General features: G+C 39.9%; 1 protein-coding gene across 2 annotated transcripts in view; it reads left to right on the top strand.

The window, feature by feature from the left end:
- Positions 1-20,191, top strand: part of ATG7 (autophagy related 7) — a 248,500-nt gene that overhangs the window by 46,232 nt on the left and 182,077 nt on the right. For both annotated transcript variants that reach the window (XM_056524273.1, XM_056524274.1), the window contains 7 exons: positions 1,174-1,295; positions 3,157-3,247; positions 5,812-5,956; positions 7,934-8,092; positions 12,362-12,556; positions 16,020-16,220; positions 18,535-18,650. In XM_056524273.1, coding sequence (XP_056380248.1) covers positions 1,174-1,295; positions 3,157-3,247; positions 5,812-5,956; positions 7,934-8,092; positions 12,362-12,556; positions 16,020-16,220; positions 18,535-18,650 — 1,029 coding nt within the window. The remainder of the gene's footprint in view (positions 1-1,173; positions 1,296-3,156; positions 3,248-5,811; positions 5,957-7,933; positions 8,093-12,361; positions 12,557-16,019; positions 16,221-18,534; positions 18,651-20,191) is intronic.

The following is a 20,191-nucleotide window of genomic DNA, read 5'->3' as shown; positions in this document are numbered from 1 at the left end:
GGACCACCAGATGTTTCAAAACTGCAACTCCCATCATGCCTGGACAGCCAATGACTGTCCGGGCATGCTGGGAGTTGTAGTTTTGCAACATCTGGAGGTCCACAGGTTGAAAGCCACTGAGAAGGAATTGACAGGCGGATAGTTCACTCGGGTATAAGCCGAGGGGGGCATTTTCAGCACAAAAAATCATGCCGAAAAACTCGGCTTATATTCGATTATATACGGTACATAGATTCTCCTCTGACTGCTAATTTTAGTGCCGCCCCTAAACATTGCCTCCCTAGGCACTGGCCCACGAGTGCCTAATTAAAAATATATCTCTGCATTCAATATATGTAACAAAGCTAAACCTTCCTTGAATAATATTTGTTTCGGATAAGTTCACACATTGTAAGATTAAAACCGTAAAGGGCAATACAAGCAGCAGTATTTTTTTTACTCATATTATGCCCAATTAAAGTTTATAGAAAAGCAGACACTGTTTAAAAAAATAAAAATAAAAAATTCCCGTAATACCACTGTTGGAATTACGGCTTTGTTTTTTTGTTTTTGAACTGTGTGCACGAACCGCTGATTTTCCATAGACTTTGTCACATTATTAGATTTCAAATAATGACTTTTTTTATTTTATGAATTTTTTTTACCTATTTTACTGTCATTTTTTTCTCCAGGATTTTACATTGTGAACCCAGCCTTCAAGGTTTTTTTGTTGAATTATACTCCGTAAAAGAAAAATATGACTCTTTATTGGAGTCAAGTATTTATTTAAATTCTGCAAGCCTTCGTTTATTTATACAATTTAATACAGTGGTGTTTGTAGACGCATCATACATCATCATTGACCCATGTATCTGCCTTGTATCTTTCTCCTCATTTATTTAAAATTATTGTGGGGGAAATAAAGGAATCTTTCAATCTTTCCCTATAATCTCTCTTCAGTTTCAGTCATGTCTGGGGAATGATACGATTAATAGAGGCGATTAGGCACCTGTCCCAATGCTGCCAAATTTTCATGAAAGTAATTAAACTAAAATAAATGTTCAATTAGTTTTTGCTAAAAGAAATTCCAAGCTATTAGAAATATCATGCTCTGTCAAGGTGAAGCTGCAAGATAATTTCTCATCCATTCTGCTGGTTTCCTCTCTCCTCTAATTTTCTCCATTTCATTTGCAGGGGCAGCTGGGTACAAAGCATAGAAGTCATCTGCCTCAGAGATCGCACTCTACAGGGGGAAAGGGACATAAAGCAAAGCATCAGCTTTGAAATTAAGCTGCCCCCAGTGGCACGGAGCCAAGGTAGCCTGCTTTTCATCTTGGACGCGGTTTCTCTTTAATTAAAACTCAGATTGGAGATTTCTTTCTGGTACATGAGAAGATAAGGGAACCCTCCCGAAGATATTTTATTGTTTGAAGTTCTGTTTCAGCTGGGATGCACATTCATTAGATTTAGTCTCATGGTTACAGTGAGTTTCCTTGTGCGGTTCTGTGCTGCCAATGTGAACTTACTGCTTCCTGTTCTGCAGTGTGCCTCTAGCAGTTGGCATGCCAATATTTTGGAACTTGTTCATTAAATTGTCCTTGCCAAGTTAGGAACTTACACCATTCATAGCTTTTTTCAGTAATAGTTGTACTTTTCCAGGCAAAAAGGCCACAGATCAGTTTTGCTGGAACTACCATTCCTTTGTCACGTGGCAAACTTTGGTCACTAAGAGGCATCTGTCCCGGGTCAACCTTAGGATGAATGATGTCCTGTACAGTATCCCCCTTGTGGTTTACTTTTATAAAGCCCAAATAATACAGTTATACAATGCTCAAATAAATATTGCCATGAGGTGCCCAAATATAATTGCCAAACAGTTGCTTACGTTACACTTTCAATATATGTCCACAGCTTTGGGCACAGTGTGGGATTAGGTGTGCACTCCAAGAACAGTGGCAAACTCTTCAATAAAAAAAAATTCCATAACGTTATGGGTTATCAGTAGGACACACCATCACGTTTTGATGGGACACCCACTAATCCTGAGAATGAAAGGGATGCAGAGCTGAATCGGTGCTTTGACCACTTCACTGCTTTTTCCCTGTCCAGCGGCGCTCCCAGCCATCCAATTTTGCAGCCGAGCACCACTATTAAGAGGGGGTCCTAGTGAGGTCACTTCGAAAAATGGTCAGCCTGTTCACACACACGAAACCCAATACACTGGGTTATAGTGTGGGTGAACAGGATTCTAATGAGGGATCACTTACTTTGGTCCACTGGCTGCCGAGATATTTGCCTGTAATGTTCCGGTATTTCATCCATGATTAGCACTTTGAAGGCGTTGCACCCCGCTGGCAGGCTGCCTCTGCCTCCCAGAGTAAACCTCCTAAGCCCGTCCCTGCTATTAGCATATTCATTATCTTCAACCCCACGTCTTAGTGAAATACTGGAAGATTACAGGCAAATATCTCGGCAGCCAGTGGACCAAAATAAGTACGGTAAGTGACCCCTCGTTAGAATCCTTTTCACCCACACTATAACAAAGTGTATTGGGTTTTGTGTGGGTGTACAGGACAGTTTTTCTTTGTTTTATGTTAATACATCATTCCATCTTGAAGGGGTATTCTGGACATACAAATGGTCCTAGAGTGGACTAGGGATGCTCTCAAATAAAGAAACCATACTCGCCTGCCCTGATGCCCCGTAGCTGCAATTCCGATGGCTTGCGGCCCCGCTTCTCATGGCTGCACCCACATTCCAGGAACTGATTGGCTGAGCAGGAATTTCCTGCATAAATGAAACATTGCAGAAATTGGGGAGCAGCCATGATGTGTGGGGATAAGGAGCTGTTGGAAGTGCAGCTGCGGTGTATCTGGGCAGGTGAGAGGTGAGTATGATTTATTTTTTTATTTTTGAGGTACTGTAGAGGTCCAACTGTTTGGATCCCTGAAATACCTCTTTAAGCTTCCACTTCTAAAAAAAAAAACTCATTACAGAGTTTTGGAAAAGGGAAAATAAACTAGGGTTGGCATCCTTTGTGAGGTTTAGGGATTTTGGAGAGTATGGTGTGCGTCAAAAAAAAATATTGCATGTGGAAAAGGAAAATTATTTATCTGTAATGTTGTTAGAGGCCATTGTGTGAGCCCAGTTTCTTTAATTTATTATGTTTTCTTTCAGCTTGCCCTAAAGCTGTTGGATGGGAAAAAAACCAGAAAGGTGGTATGGGTCCCCGAATGGTGAATCTTAGTGAATGTATGGACCCCAAGAGGTAAATACGGGTGATTGTCTGGAAATGAGCATTCATGGGTTATACTGTGGTTATGATATTAGATCTTTAGACAAGACATTTAGGACACATCTGCAGAAAATGCCATAAATATCCCATAAATGTGGGTCCTAGCTCTCAGATGTACAAGACTATGGCTTTCCAAACCCTTTTTTTTTTACCTGACGAGGTAACCACCAAGCACCGCATACAAGCAAGAAGAGAATGGAAAGGTTGCTGTATGTATTGGCTTGTAGACAAACAACAAACAGCCACCTCTCTATTCATTCTCTGCCTGGATGCACTGACCACCTCATCAGGCAGTGCAGGGATCCAAAGACCACCAATATCGACATAGGTGTGGGTCCCTAAAGTGAGACGCACATATATCAGTACATCCTGTGAATATTTCCTAAATGTCAGAGATGGGGATATCCCTTTTGTGTTTAAATTGGACCGGTGACCAACCTTAAAAAAAAATTAGATTTAGGGTGCCTTGAATCCAAATCTTTTTACAATTTCTTGAACTACTCTCCTAGGGTTTATAGTTTGTCTGACAATTCAGGGAATCCGTCAGATGGGCGGGATTTTTTTTTATCAGGTGATGGGCGTTTTTATTTTTTTAGCAGCTGATGGGCAGGATTTTTATCAGGTGATGGGTGGGATTATACAGTCATGGGGTTGTACATTAAGGGGTGTGTATACCTAAAATACATCCCCTGACTTTATAACCCTGCTCATCACCTGATTAAATTATGTTCATTTCCAAATTACGTTCATGCCCATATTCCAATGAATTTTCAGGCAAACCCTAAACCTTTGTATCTTGTGAAGGGGGTGGAACGTTTCGAGAAAATTTTAAATGGTGTGTGATAAGGGCACCCTGAACATCTCATCTTATGGGTGTTTGGCCACAGGTCCTCTTCAAAGAAATTGTTCTACATTAGGAATATTATTGCAGTTCAGCTTTATTCAAGTGAACAGCCCATAGACAAGATTGGCAAATCTAGAGGCATAAAAAGTATACCTTTTGATTTTGACATTTGCATTTATAAAAAGTGATTGCCTACATCGCACAACCGTATAGGAAGGATTTCAGTGACCCTCAAAATCTTAACGTGTATTTATTCTGGCTGCCATTTAATCTGCTAATGTTCACATGATAACACAACTTTGAATGATTATGTTAAAGTGTTACTGTCAATAAAAAATAAAAAAAATTACATGTCCTAGAGACATGTTAAAGGGGTACTCCCGTGGAAAACATTTTTTTTTTTTTTTTTTAAATCAACTGGTGCCAGAAAGTTAAACAGATTTGTAAATTGCTTCTATTAAAAAATCTTAATCCTTCCAGTACGTATTAGCTGCTGAATACTACAGAGGAAATGGTTTTCTTTTTGGAACACAGAGCTCTCTGCTGACATCATGACCACAGTGTTCTCTGCTGACATCTCTGTCCATTTTAAAGGGGTACTCCGGTGAAAACTTTTTTTCTTTTAAATCAACTGGTGGCAGAAAGTTAAACATATTTGTAAATTACTTCTATTAACAAATCTTAATCCTTCCAGTACTTAATAGCTGCTGAATGCTGTGAGGAAATTTCTTTCTTTTTGGAACACTGATGACATCACGAGCACAGTGCTCTCTGCTGACATCTCTGTCCATTTTAGCAACCATGCATAGCAGATGATTGCTAAGGGTAGCATGGTGGCTCAGTGGTTAGCACTGCTGCCTTGCGGTGCTGGGGACTTGGGTTCAAATCCCACTAAGGACATAAAGCGTTATTATTATTATAATAACGTCAGCAGAGAGAACTGTGCTCGTGATGTCATCAGAGAGCATTCCAAAAAGAAAATAATTTCCTCTGTAGTATTCAGCAGCTAATAAGTACAGGAAGGATTAAGATTTTTTTAATAGAAGTAATTTACAAATATGTTTAACTTTCTGCCACCAGTTGATTTAAAAGAAAAAAAGTTTTCACCGGAGTACCCCTTTAAGAACTGTCCAGAGTAGGAGAAAATCCCCATAGCAAACATATGCTGCTCTGGACAGTTCCTAAAAATGGACAGAGATGTCAGCAGAGAGCTGTGTTCCAAAAAGAAAACCATTTCCTCTGTAGTATACAGGCCCTAAAAAGTACTGGAAGGATTAAGATTTTTAAATAGAAGTAATTTACAAATCTGTTTATCTTTCTGGCACCAGTTGATTTAAAAAAAAAAAAAAAAAAAAAAAAAAAAAAAAGTTTTCCACGGGAGTACCCCTTTAAACATTGTGATCAGTCAGGTATGGGTGCTGAAACCCCCACCAAATGCTAGAACCAACATGGAGAAGGGCTCTGCTCTGTTCCTCCGCCCACTGTGTTCGAGACAAACTCCATAGACTTTCTATAGAATCTGCCTCCTGCAGTAGTTGGTGGGTAGAACTAGCCAAGGGCTTCTACCTGTTAGTTCTCCGCACCCAGACCTTGACTGATCAAAACATTTCACATTTCCCTTTGACGTGTCAAAAAAAATTTCATGAAATTTGTGCCAATATTATGCACCATTTCAAAGGTTTTCCTTTTGCAGATTAGCAGAATCATCGGTGGATCTTAACCTAAAGTTGATGCGCTGGAGACTTGTGCCCACTCTGGATTTGGAGAAAGTGATTTCCACAAAGTGCTTGTTGCTGGGAGCCGGTACATTGGGATGTAATGTGGCCAGGACATTAATGGTGATTTTTACTTTTCTGATACAAAATGTGTGTCAGCTCAAGTCATTAAATTTGCTCTAAATCGTGGATTTGCCACTGCATATTATGTAAATAAATAAAAAAAGACAGAAAAAACCCAATACATTTAAAATTTCTGGTTACGGCAACATTAAAATGTCACTATACCTCCAACAACATAAACCACGACATCAAAAATTTTAAAATGCAGGACATGTGCTGTACGTGTCTTTACAATAGAAACATTCCAGCTCGCCTCACCGAAATGTCCATGCATGGATACAAACTCTGGCTAAGTGTGTCTTCATAAGTAAAGAAAACATTCAATGGATCTAGCACTGGTAGTTGATGCAGCTTTATTTGCACTCGAAACACGTCAAGATACAAGATGAGATTTTAAGCAAGTGTATTTTTCATCTCTGCATTTGTAAAATAAAGCCACATCAACTACCAGTGCTAGATCCTTTGCATGTTTTCTTTGCCGTACATGTCTGCCTGTGAATCTGATCTGGGTAGACCTTTGAATTGGGAGCTCAGTAGGAGCGCAAACATATGCTGAGGTACTGGCATCTTAGGTAAGGGTCTGTACGTGACAGGTATTTTGTGGCTGTTGAGGGACATCCTTCTTATTTTGGTCAGCTTTAAAGTATGTAAAGCATTAGTTATTTATTCATTATTCAGGATATGTCTGTTTGCATATTATTTATATGATTTCCCCTATATTTATTGTATGTGTGCTTTTCAGTGTGGGAGGTTTTGTACCTTTAAAAAATTTTTTTTTTTATTTATATTGTTGCTTCAATAAAGTCATATCCCTTTTCCATTAAAATTTCATTAGGGATTTGTTGCAGATTCAGGAGAATCAAAAAATCTACAGCCTATCCACAACATCATTGATGTGCTGCTGATTTAAAGGTAACCTGTCATCACTTTCATTGTTTTCCGTCATCAGGGCGGTCCTTGGCAGGGCCAGGTGAATCCACTGGGGACCGCCACGATGAGCCATGGCTCAGGCAGCACGAAAGAGATGACAAGTTCCCTTTGACTGTGGCACTGCAGGGCTGTTTCCAGCCAGATTTTTTGTAAGTTTTTTCCCCCGCAGTGTGAGAATATTTCTTACAAAAGCATCAATGTTGATGAGATTCTAAGACATTGCTGTTTTTCAATATGCACAGCGCAAAAACATACTGCAGATTTTTTTTTTTTACAGAAGAATTGCATAAGTACCCTGAAAGGGGTACTCCACTGGCCAGCGTGGAACTAAATGTTCCGAGCGCTGTTTTTACGCTGCGGGGGTTGGCCACGCCCCCTCGTGTTGTCACGGCCACCCCCCCCCCCCCTCAATGCAAGTCTATGGGAGGGAGTGTGACAGCCGTCACGCCCCCTCTCATAGACTTGTATTGAGGGACATGGCTTTGACATCACGAGGGGGCGTGGCCAGTCCCTGCAGTGCAAAAACAGAGTGGAGTACCCCTTTAAAGTGTACCTGTCACAAATAAATAAATAAACTGTTGATATATCATTGAGACATAAGTTTTTATCAGTTGGAGCCCAGATCGATCGCTAGAACAAACAGGAAGGAGCTCTCTGCTGTGCACTTTTCTCCCCGCTCTGTATCTGTGACAGAGACCGTCCCATAGACTTCCATTTTGTGACAGTCTAAACACTCAGACCTTTTGATATGTCTCTTTGAGACTCAGGAAAGTGGAAGATGCTGAGAAGCCCCATTGAGACTAAACTGTGTCCTTGTGCAAATAAATATTGGGGCAGTTGCTCAAGGCAACCAATCAGATTTTATATTTTTTTATAAAAAAAAAGGCCTCTGAATAATGTAAGAAGTGATTTGATTGGTTACTATGGGGAAATCTCCCCTATGTATTTGCCTATAAATCTCCCCCGATGTATTTGCATTGTGTTTTCAATCACCGGTTACTTATGCTTGTGTCTTTTTTTTATTTTATTTTTATTTTTTTCAACTAGGGATGGGGAGTAAGACATATAACATTTGTGGACAATGCCAAAATCTCGTATTCTAACCCCGTTCGGCAACCTCTGTATGAGTTTGAAGACTGCCTTGGAGGTGGAAAATCAAAGGCTTTGGCAGCAGCAGAGAAACTTCAAAGGATTTTCCCTGGCGTGGTACGAAATGCCTGTAAAACTGGCAACAGTGGGGTTTATATGTTGTTTTTACTACACAGCTGGTGCAATCTATACCAAGGAATACAGGGTCCTGAAGCTCTCTCCGTCCATTTTCTGAGGTTAATCATCAGCCTGTAAACAATAGAAAACTCATCTTCCTTTTAGTTGTGTATCTCAATACAGTGAAGAAGTAACTTATAGTGATCTATATAACAACAAAAGGCATATTCTGTGAGCTCGGTACCATAACTTGTGTGAATCCATCATGGTTTATACACAAAGCCTTTACAGTTATTCTTGTGCATGTTCCCATTTTTACTTATGATGGATTTTCTGACACTTAAATCACCACTGTTATTAAATATAAAAATGAATATGTTATAGAGCATGCCCAACTAACATCTTTTACAATGTATTATTATTACACATTTGCTCCATTTCTGAGTTATATATCCCCCAACATGGCAGCCACTAGGGGTCTCCATATCTTTTTGTGTGGTGTCCTCTCCTGCAGAAGGTTGAGGTTTGTTTCTGGCCTTGAACTGGCAAAGACAAATCCCATAAGCTGGGGCAGGACAAGCATGCCTCTTTGCGCCTCTCGGGCTTGTCACTAAGCCTGCACAGAGTGAGCGCCAAAGCACAATTAGTTATAATTAGTGAGGTATAGATTTGCATACAGTGATCAGCCCGACGCTCTGTACACACACATGCAGCCCCCATAGCAGAGCCATCCCCCACTGTAATAAAGAAGAGACAGCAGCACAGCCCCACACAGATCCCGCACACAGCCTTGTCTGCGGAGCCCTGCCCAGTCCTCCATGCACAAGAGAACACTTCAGCTCGTTCTCCCACTACACACAGCATCTCATACCCCTCATAGCTGCCTCCAGTCTCTCTGGCCATCGTTAACTTTTCCATTTACTGGCAACCAAGCTGTGGCCCTAAGTCCGAGCACAGCAATGAAGAGGAAGGGACTGAGATCTGTCCAGCAGGGCTTCAGCTGACATTGCCCTGCTGGGTAACAGCCCTTCCTCTGCTTAGGATCTCAAAGGCTGTGAACAGCTGAAGAAAGTAAAAAAAAAAAAAAAAAATTGCTGTGTTGAAAAATAAAAGCATGGATGGTATTGTTCTGAAGTGGGGGGGGGGGGCAGCGGGAGACATTTGCAATTTTTTACATCTAATTTTTAAATATTGATTGCCTAATGAGACTGAGCTGTAGTACCAGACACAGCCACGATAGATTGCATGGAGCAGTGCTGCAGTTATTCCGATCATGGTAGTGCCAAGAGTCGGACTCACACAAATAAATATTGGTGGCCTAATGAGACAGAGCTGTAGTACCAGGCACAGCCACGATAGATTGCATGGAGCAGTGCCGCAGTCATTCCGATCATGGTAGTGCCAAGAGTCGGACTTCCACAAATAAATATTGGTGGCCTATTCTAAGGATAGGCCATTAATATTGAAGTGTTAAGATTATAATTTTTTTTTTTCTTTTAAAGTTTAGATCAGTCAGGATTTGGGTGTTTAGACCCCAACTATTCTCTAGAAGGAACTGGAAGAAGAGCTCAGCTAAGCGTTTCTCTCCCAGTCTCCTCACTGCAGGAGATATGCACTTTCTATAGAATCTTTCTCCTGCTGCTAGGAGAAAGAGGGAAGACGTGGGCCCAAGCCACGAACCTTTCCTGCTCGTTCTAGGGTCTGAACACTCCAACAACTTTTGACATATCTCTACAACCTGTCCAGATTCTTTCTTTTAAATGAAAGTACTACTTTTAAATTCCCAAGAAGCCCCTTTTAAAGTGAGCCCAAAATGTTATTTAAAGTTTATTTAAATGGATAAGCCCAAGATCAAAAGCCATTCCCTATTTACAGGAGAGATGATAAGCTAATTAGTGGCAGTCTGACCATGGGGACCCCGACAAATCACGAGAACGGAGGTCATTTGCCCACAAATGAATAAAGCTCAGCTTGCATGTGCCTTTTAAGTATTGTTAGCGTATTTTTATAGTGCGGTACGTACAGTATACCGTCATCATTCGCCATCTCCATTCATTCTAACAATCTAACTTGAATTGAATTCCTTTTTATTAAAACATCCTAACACCAAAATCTTAGTGTATAATTCAGTGTTTTCCAAACAACTTGCCTCCAGCTGTTGCAAAACTACAACGCCCAGTTTTGGCTGTCCAGGCATGCTGGGCATTGTAGTTTTGCAACATATAGAGGCAAGCTGTTTGGAAAACACTGGTATAATAGATATCATTTTTATATTTATTGTGCATTTTATTCAAGTCATTGGTTTTGCTTGAAAGAGGTCACTAATACTTCTGATATAAATTTCTTATTCTGCACCACATATTCTGTACCCGACCCAAAGGGAGGAAAGCAAGTAACATTATTATTTCTATGCTGCACCACTCATAGCTTGTGTTTTCTTATTAGGTAAAATTAATCTTTAATGTACACCTTGTACTAAAATATATTTATGCAGTTATAGAACTCGGTACCTTAAGGTCTGAAATGATAAATTACATTTTAATTTCCTCTTTCGCGTTTTTACACTGTAACTAATTTCTTATTAAGCTAAGAAAGCAACGTTATTATAGGGGAGGGAATATTGACAGACCTTCGCCTTTGAACATCTTACCACCAGCCCATACTGTAATCTGTATTCATGTTGGCATGCTTACCGAAATTTGGATATTAACGCCTCCATCCCATTTTGGGCAGGGTTACAGAAGCCCTTCCACTTTTGTGGTCTGGTTCAAGGGATTGTCCATCTAAAATTGGTATTAGTTGTATGTCTTGTCCAAAAAAAAACAAAATACCCCTAGTGAAGAAATGGGTAAGTTCTAAACTACTTACTCCACAAGATCCCTAACCAGGGATCACTAACACCCTCTTTTACAACCTTACTATAAAACATAACTTTTATTAGAGTATTATAAGAACCTTTGGCACAACATATTCATCTTTTAAAAAAAGAAAAGAAAGAAGAAAAAAATAAATAAAAACTATGTCGCCAGTGTGCAAGTGACTATAGTGCTTCAACTCACCCAGTTGGACAGAGGCAATTTGTTACTCAACGACTGTGGCCTCTACATTATGTGTGGTAGCCACGGGGGTGCTAGGAAATACCTTATCACTTTGTGACGCCAGAGCACAGGTAGCCTATACATGGTCCGAGGTTGGAGACAGCTTCTCCTGGGCCAGACATGGGGAATAAAGGAACACACTGACGTCAGGTTATGAATAACTGTCTTTACAGAGAAGGGTGCAGATGTTGTTGTTACACACAGTACAGTGCACAATGGAGAGGATGAGCAATAAATCTACAAGTGGAGAAACTGAGCGCCACTGTCTATATTGACCCTCTATTATAACAACCACCATGGGTAATAATATGTGTACAAGGCTCTATGTAGTGTATAGGCACATTAGGTGACTTCCCAAATATATAAATAGAAACAAAAGAAAAAATGGAGTCACTATTAGAAATACATATTAATTAGTTTATTTGAATATAAAAGTAGGTCTACAAAGACCTAAAAACAAGTGCACATATAATTTTAAGGTGCAAAGATTGTCAGCATCAAAGAATAGAAGGGAAAAAAAAACATTATATATATATATATATATATATATATATAAACATAATACAGTGGTCAATTGACTACAAAAAGTGCATATAGGAATATAAAGTAAACATAAATGTCAGTGCCCAGGCCCAATTGGCCATATATTGCACATATATCCACAATGTAACAACAACAAGAAAGAAAACATGCATAGCAAGAGAACCACCAATTAATCCATTATATCCACAAGTGTGTCTGGATGCCCTCATACACACAACATAATACTTCAGTCCATTAGTGGGCCTGAAGAAGGCCGAAGCCACAGGACAGCCTTTGGTGCTGGGATACCACTTATGTATTACTGTTGGTAGCTGCAGTCCTAGCTGTTAACAAATATCCGTTATACTGGAAGTGCTGATCGCTTTTTCTGCCGCTTTGTACTGCTCCTAATATGTTAATGGATGCAGTCACTGATCCTATGTATATGGAGCATACTTGCAGATGAAATTGAATTGTACTCAGTGGGACAATTCAGTCCTCGGCACTCACTGATGAAGCTAATCTTCTTTATTACGTTGCAGGCTTGAATTACAGAGAAAGGCCTTAGACTAACCTTTTAGTTTACATAGGGATATCATGTGTGTAATTATAACATGATTTCATGGTTCCTTTTTTTTCCTTTTGTTAGATTGCTAAAGGATTTAACATGAGTATTCCAATGCCGGGTCATCCTGTGAATTTCTCGGAGGAAACCATAAAGCAGGCAGCTAAAGATGTACAGGAACTTGAAGCTCTCATTGCTGACCATGATGTTGTTTTTCTATTAATGGATACACGGGAAAGTCGATGGTTGCCCACTGTTATTGCTGCAAGCCAGAAGAAGGTAATTTCTAATATTGTACCAGGCTTAACTGCAGTTAAAGGGAACAATAGTGAAAAGTAGATTTCCCAGCTGTAATTTTTTATTCATAAATCCTTGACATTCTTTCATAGATGATTTCAGCTAAGGCTGTGGGTGCTGTGATACGGCAGGGTCTTACCAATGGAAGGAAATCTGTCATGGCAGTGTAGTCACTGTTGAATGTTAGGTCTACAGCAGAGATGTGGCATGCAAGGCGGGCACTGTGTGTCTGGTGCTATTATGGGAATAGTTTGTGACTGAAAGAGTGATCTCTGGAGACATATATTAAAAATGTTGATTTGAATGAGCCAGGAAAAGTGTGCACTTAGCACGTTCTCTTCGGACTCTGTGTCATATGCCCTGGACAGACTCATAATGTAAGCCTCATAGCCAGAGAGTGGGGAGAGAAGTGTCTAACCACACAATCTTCTCCATTCTTATTCTCGTCATTGGTTGGGGCTGACAAAATTACTGCTGTTCAGACACTCACTGGTCCTTTGTACAAACACAACAAATACCTGCACAGCCAATCACTGGCAGAGATGGGTCACTACTGTGGCCACTACTGTGGCAGAGCAGGCATTTCCTTTGTGTCGAGACAGGACCAGGAAGTGGAGATAAGTGGAGACCTTGCGAGCATTGAAATGCCAGCGGAGAGGGATCGGCGAGGTGTCCAAAACAAAAATTTGGGTATGGGTCAGGGTGTGCAATAGCAAACAATGATATATTCAATTCCAGGCACAGTATTCCTGGAATTGCTTCCATTCACTTCTCATGACTTTCTTCGCTTACAGAATTTACTTCCAGTCACTAAATGCCAGTGTACAAGTTTGGAAAATATAAACTGTAGATATATTGGCCTTTTCCACTCCACAGTGAATTCTGTCTATGGATAAATTATGGAAAAGCCAGACGTACGTCCTTGGCCTTTACTTTCCATTTAGTCAGATGTCCTCTTTGTCTAACATGACTTCTGTATTGGGGCTTTTGGAGGAAGTGTTAGTCATAGAGGAATTTTCTGGTATGGATGGAGGATTTAACCAGGAGCTTTGGTCTTAGGTAATGTTATACGCCTTGTACTGTGGTGACTGCACTCACATGTTTTATGGGCAGAGGTTCTAAAAGGTCATGATCTTAGTCCTGGTTTTTGTGATGAGGTAGTGACTCAGCCTCTGCCCTCCGGCATAATGGTATTTAGCCTTTTTTTTTTTTTTTTTTGTATCAGGTGAGTCTGAAGTGGTTAATACAACTGTAAAAGGAAACATGTAACATTTTTGCTATGAACAAAACCATATATTTGTAATAAAATTTGCATCCTATAGTAGTAGTATAATAGCCTTTTTTGCATTGTCCGTTTTGCTCAGTTTATGAAGATGTTGCAGAATGGAGCTCCTGTGCTGCAAAGTTCTGACCTTTGTGCTCCTGTATTCAGCATGGAAACATTTCTGTATGGTTACTTTTATAATGATACTTGCTGAGTACCCGGCGTTGCCCGATCTTCCTACCTAAACCTTGTGTGATAGGAAAAGCAGTATTTTTCAGAAGATGGTCTCCTGAAGCAGTGATAGGCTGTTTATCCTCCCTGTACTCCTCACAACAGCTATGCTATGCCCTCTTCCTCCCTCAACACTGATGTATTCTCCCTCACTCTTCTCTCAGCCCGCAGTAAATATTTTCTCCCCTGCCCCCGCACTAACCATTCTCTTCAACTTCCTGCCAGACAAATAATACTTTACTATGACTTTGGTCTCGCGGCAGGATGTTTAAAAAAAACCAGGCAATCTCTGCAGCCTGAAAGTAAAGTGATTAGGAGATGTTAAGGAAGTCTCATAGACTTGCATGGGACTTCCGGTACATTTCCTTATCGTGTTTCTCTCGGGCTGCGAAGATTGCCTAGGAAGGTGTCGGTACAGCTACAAACTATAATATATATGTATATGTATATATATATATATATATATATATATATATATATATTTATTATTATTATTATTATTATTATATATTATTTTTTTTTTTTATATATAATATGTACCAAATTTTATCAAATTATCTACAGCCTTTCTGAAGTCATGCTGAAACATATATACACACATACTTTGAGTTATATATATATATATATATATATATATATATATATATATACACACACACACACACATATCGTACAACAAGAGCCTAGGAGGTATATCACACTCTCTTTGTTTCTATTTGTGCATTTTATGGAGCGTGTGCATCACGACACAAGCAAGATATTGAATGCTACACAATTTTTTTCTTTTCAACCTTACATGCCATACATGCTATAGAAAAGAATGTTTTTGTTTGAAATATGGTTTTGGTTTAAACAGGCATTGTACTACAGAAACCGTTTTCTTCCTTCTGGAAAAGAGCATTATTTCAAGGAAACATTGCCAATAAGTCTCAGTGAGAACCAGTACCCCCATAGCTATGCCAAAGACCTCTTATTCATCTAATCAGAACCCTGTTTTGTAGTGAAGAGAGGCAAGAGCCCTAAATTAGTTGTCTATTGATGGTTTTGCAACAGCTGAATATCCACAATTTGGAGATCACTACTCTAATTTGCATACTTCTTCCCCATGGAACATTGACTTCATATACTAGCTGTACCCTTCACAGTAGTCTGGAAGGGCCTTCAAAGTAGCTAAAGCCCCATCAGCCCTTTTAGCTCTGACGCTATATTGACAAAGTGACATGGGAAATGGTAACTCCCAGTTGTTCATTTATTCATACATTTCAAAGAGGAGAAACAGAAAATTAAAGGACAAGTATCATGTAAAAAAAAAGTATCCCCTATCCTTCGGAGGTTTAGATCGCAAGGGGTCCGAGCGCTGGGGCCCCCCGTAATCTCCGGTTTAGACCCCCGGCTCTCCTTTACAGCAGCGCGTCACGTTCCCCGCCCTAAGCAGGGGGCCACCCCCCTCTATATAGTTCTATGGGAGAGCTAAAGATTGCCGAACGGCTCTGCCATAGAGCTATGTGGAGGGGGCATGGCAGGCCCTTGCTTCGGGCGGGGGTTGCCACCCCTGCTGTAGAGGAGAGCTGGGGCTCAGAACGGGGATAGGGGATCCTTTTTTTTTTTTTTTTTTTTTTACATTATACTTGTCCTTTAATAGTTGCTTGCTAATTGAGTGTGAGCATGAGAGACAAAAGGGGCAAACATCAATGTAGAAAGCACGAGAGGAGGACATTGATCACCATTGATCAACATTTTTAGAAACTTACAGAAACTTCCTATACTTGTCTGACCGCATACATCGCCCTTGAGGCTACAGTCACACTTCCATCAGAAATGTTCAGTGTAAAATGTTAGTTATTTGCTATGTCTTTCTCAGTAATAAAGTCATCTATTTTATTATTGATGTGACCCGGCTCATGACTTACTGACATTTCCAGGCTTGTTATTTCTCTTCTGCATCCACAGTTAGTCATCAACGCAGCTCTGGGGTTTGACACCTTTGTGGTGATGAGACATGGGCTGAAGAAAGGGAAGCAGGAGGAGGCCAATGATTCACTCTCCGGTATTCCTGGCTCATCTGATCTCCTGGGCTCCTCTCTCTTCTCCAACATCCCCGGATACAAACTCGGCTGCTATTTCTGTAATGACGTGGTGGCGCCAGGAGATGTAAGTGTGAAATCGGTGCTATCTTTTTATTGGTACAGTTTATTCCTTGTCTGCAGGTAAAAGATTACCCTCATCTCTTCTGAGATGTCTCATTTCTATTTTTGCAAACGTGTTTTTAAGTGAAAAATTTTAATAGGTTTGTTTGAAATTGGAAGTAAATATTTCATAAAAGAATTATTTTAATTAAAGGGGTATTCCAGTATAAAAAAAAAATGTGTGTTGCTGAGGCTGGGGTAAAAATGAAAAATAAAATGATACTTACCTATCCAGTTCCCTACAGATCCTGGTGCAGCTACTTCTTGTTTCCTGCTGCTCCTTTCTTTTTCCTGCTTCCGAGAGGAGTTGTTGAAGTAGGACCTGCCCTCTCAGTCAATGATTGGCCAAAATGGGACACCACTGCGGCCAATAAATGGCTGATTGGGCAGGCTCTGCTCCACCCCCTTGTCTTGAAAGCATGGAGAAGAGTCAAACTGATAGGGACTGGATGGAGCTGAATGGACGTGGCAGGGGACCAGGGTAGGTATCTATTTTTTTTTCCCCCCACAGTGGATAGATAATACCGAGCACCGAGCAAGTACCGAGCTGACCACAATCCTCTTTGTGGTGCTCTGCACACAAGTGTAAGGGCCACAAGAGCAATTAAGACTTGGCAAGGCAGAAGAACGCTGTGCAACACTCTCCAGGAGCAGTAAAGGACAGAGCTTTATTATCCACAAATGGTCAAGATGCTGACAGGACCCTTTGAATTATTCACCATTTGCGGATAATGAAGCTCCATTCTTTACTGCCCCTGGTGAGTGCCACACATGGTTCTTCCTCTTGCTGAAGTCTAAATGCTTTTTTTTTAATTTATTTATTTTTGCCCCAGCAACACGGCAACATATTAAAAATATTTTATACTGGAATATTCCCTTAACTTTTTTTATAATTATCCTGTTAAGTATTCATCTAACTTGCATAAATGATGTGGGCGCTAGAAAAGTTCTGTTTTCTTATATATTTAGCCATGTAGTGCCACGTTTAGTAAACTTCAAATAATTCATTAGTAACACTGCTTTCCCATTTATGTACAAATGACCAAATCTACAGATTAAGTGATAGTATATTGCTAGAATATACGATGGCATCCTGGGTGATTAAGCCTCGACACCTCCAGCCACCTACTCTACAGGGAATTTTAACCCTATTCACTTGAATGAAGCTGTATTTCAGTTTCCTGCCAGTTGCACTCTCAAATACCTGCTGTATTGGAAAAAGGCAGAGGTCATTTTTAGGGTCCTTTAAGGCAAGTAGACAATTACCTGATATATACTAGTTGATCAGCGCTCATTGAAAGGACCATTTCAATGTCCCAGTTATTGAGGGTGAATGACAATTACAAACTGTTGCTCGATCATTACTGCAGCCGGTCACTTCCATCATTGTTGGCAGCACATCCCCTTTTACCCACATAAAGGATGTGATCAGCCGACAAATGAATGTTTACTGCTTTGCCAGACAATTGCTCAGTCTTTTATACGATGCAATAATTGGGCTGTCCGACCTATAATCACCCTGTGTAAAAGAGCCTTTAGATTTGATGGGGGGGCGGACTGCCAATATTATGTGGTGTCCCAACATTTTGCATTAACCTTCTAAAAAGGAGTACCCTTTAATGAATGAAAATGTGCACTATGTATTTTTTCTTACATCTCACACTGATGCCATCGGGCCATATGCCACAGTGTCACAGTGTTAAACACATGGCAAATATTAAAGCTGGCCTTTTATGGCATATCCCTCCAATAGCACATGTAAGTGGAAATTAAATATGGGCATGTTGCATTTTGGTATACATGATTCTTTATTTTGCTGGCTTGTTTCTATCTGTACTTTTGAATACACATGTATACTTATACAGGATTACAGGGAGATCAGAGAAAATATCTGTTGGACAAAGAAGTTGTATCTCTCCACAAAGGGCTTCGAGATGTAAATATAAAGACCCCAGCAGTTGCTAAAATGACGGAAGCTCTCAGCTATACACAATGCCCATTTGTTTCAGCTCTGCTTGGAGAGCAGTGCATGCGATGTATGAATTTATAGAAAGGACATTGTTTTGTCTTGCAAGTTGACCAAAGATTTCAACAATCTACGACTGAGTAATTATTGAAACACGATAAATTTTGGGCAAGGCCCAGGTGAATGGCTGAGCAGTTGTGTACTGTTAAACTTTAGCCCTTTAAATGCACAGTACCACCTATTGGTGCTCTTTGTTTATTAGCTGTTAGTAGCAGTATCTATAGATGACCACTTTTGTTTCTTGTTTCTTTAGTCCACTAGAGACCGCACTCTGGATCAGCAGTGTACTGTGAGCCGGCCAGGTCTATCCATGATAGGTGGAGCTTTGGCAGTGGAACTAATGGTGTCAGTTTTACAGCATCCGGAAGGGTAAGTTGAAATAGGTTTTACATATATATTATATTAAAGAGGGATACCTTGCTCTAAATTCTCTAAATGTTTTTAACAGGTTTGACTTCCAATTCTGGGACATTCACCTATTAGTAGGGCAGGTATTTGAAAAACCTGTCCTCGGATTACTAACCCCTGCACTATTGGTTCCCAATAGTAACAGATTAAAACAAACCAACACACTTTGGGTAGTCAAGTTCTGACCTTTTCTTACCTTTTGTATGTTACCTACTTTTTACTATGAGTTGAGAAGACACAGTGTGTGCCCCTAGTGCATCATCAGAGGGTAACAGAGGAGGTGGATGAATAATTGCCCTTACCACATTTAGAGCACAACATCTGTACAGGCTGATATATATACAGTATAGTACGATCAGGTTGGTCACCCTGGATCAGCCAGAGTTCCTTACTGGATTCAGCAGTAGTCTTGTAGATTTGACTATGGAAAAAAGATCTTATACTCAAACTGAAGTTTATTAATAAAATTGTTTGGATTAGGGGCTGCGCCAGTATTTGATCTTTTTTCCATACATCAAATCTATTACTTTTTACTAAGTAATATTTGGCAAGGGTTAAGAGAGTGTCTGCAGGATCTGAACTGGGTTTGTTTTTAATTCTTTTCCATGAAGACATTAAGGTCTAATAATGTCAGTAATAATATTTAGTACTTTCCAGTTTGAAGGAAACATCATGTACAGATGAAGTCAGGTATTACAAAGCAATCAACAATTCACATAAATGGAGTGAGGGCCTTGTTCATAAGAGCTTACAATTTATGAGAAAATAAGGGAGACACAAGGGGACAATGTGCTTGTTTTATGCAATTGTGCAGGTGTGCTGCTGTCAAGGATGGCGGCTGTTTAGGCCTTAAAATGTGCGTGACTGCCGCTGTATACTGCTGAGTGCCGACACAAGAAACACACACCAGACAAAATGTTGGTATATATCTCCTTCTCAGCATACTGGATAAGGAGCTGTCCCAAGGAGTTCTGTTTATTATACGGAAGTACATTGGTTTTTACATTTTGATTGGTTATTTGAGTATTGCGTCTGTATATATTAGCATATTAAACGTTCATTTCTTTCTTGTCCGTAGTTCACTGATGTTGCCATCCTCCTATTCTACCAGAAAATTCTGGATATATCTGCCCTTCTGCACAGTCTATCTTTCTTCAAACATTTTGTCTCCAACTTTCAACTCCTCTTCTTACCTTGCGTCGTTTGGCCTCGTCCCAAGGTCTTCATCTTATTGGTCACAAGCACATAGCAAGCTGATATATCGCATAAGGAAAATAATGTTTTTTTTCTGCAGAATGTTAGCATATATATCTATTTTTAATATATATATATATATATATATATAAATATATATATATATATATGTGTGTGTGTATTGATCAAAATAATCAGTAATCAAAATCATAATGGCCATCCTTATCACCTCCAGCAGTTGCAAAACTACATCTCCCAGCATGCCTGGACAACCAAAGGCTGTGGGCTCAAACTAGAGAGAGAACTAA

This window comes from Hyla sarda, chromosome 6, assembly GCF_029499605.1.
Source record: "Hyla sarda isolate aHylSar1 chromosome 6, aHylSar1.hap1, whole genome shotgun sequence".
Lineage (NCBI taxonomy): Eukaryota > Metazoa > Chordata > Amphibia > Anura > Hylidae > Hyla > Hyla sarda.
Note: the sequence above shows the minus strand (reverse complement) of the source record. Positions and strands in the feature narration are given on the sequence as shown.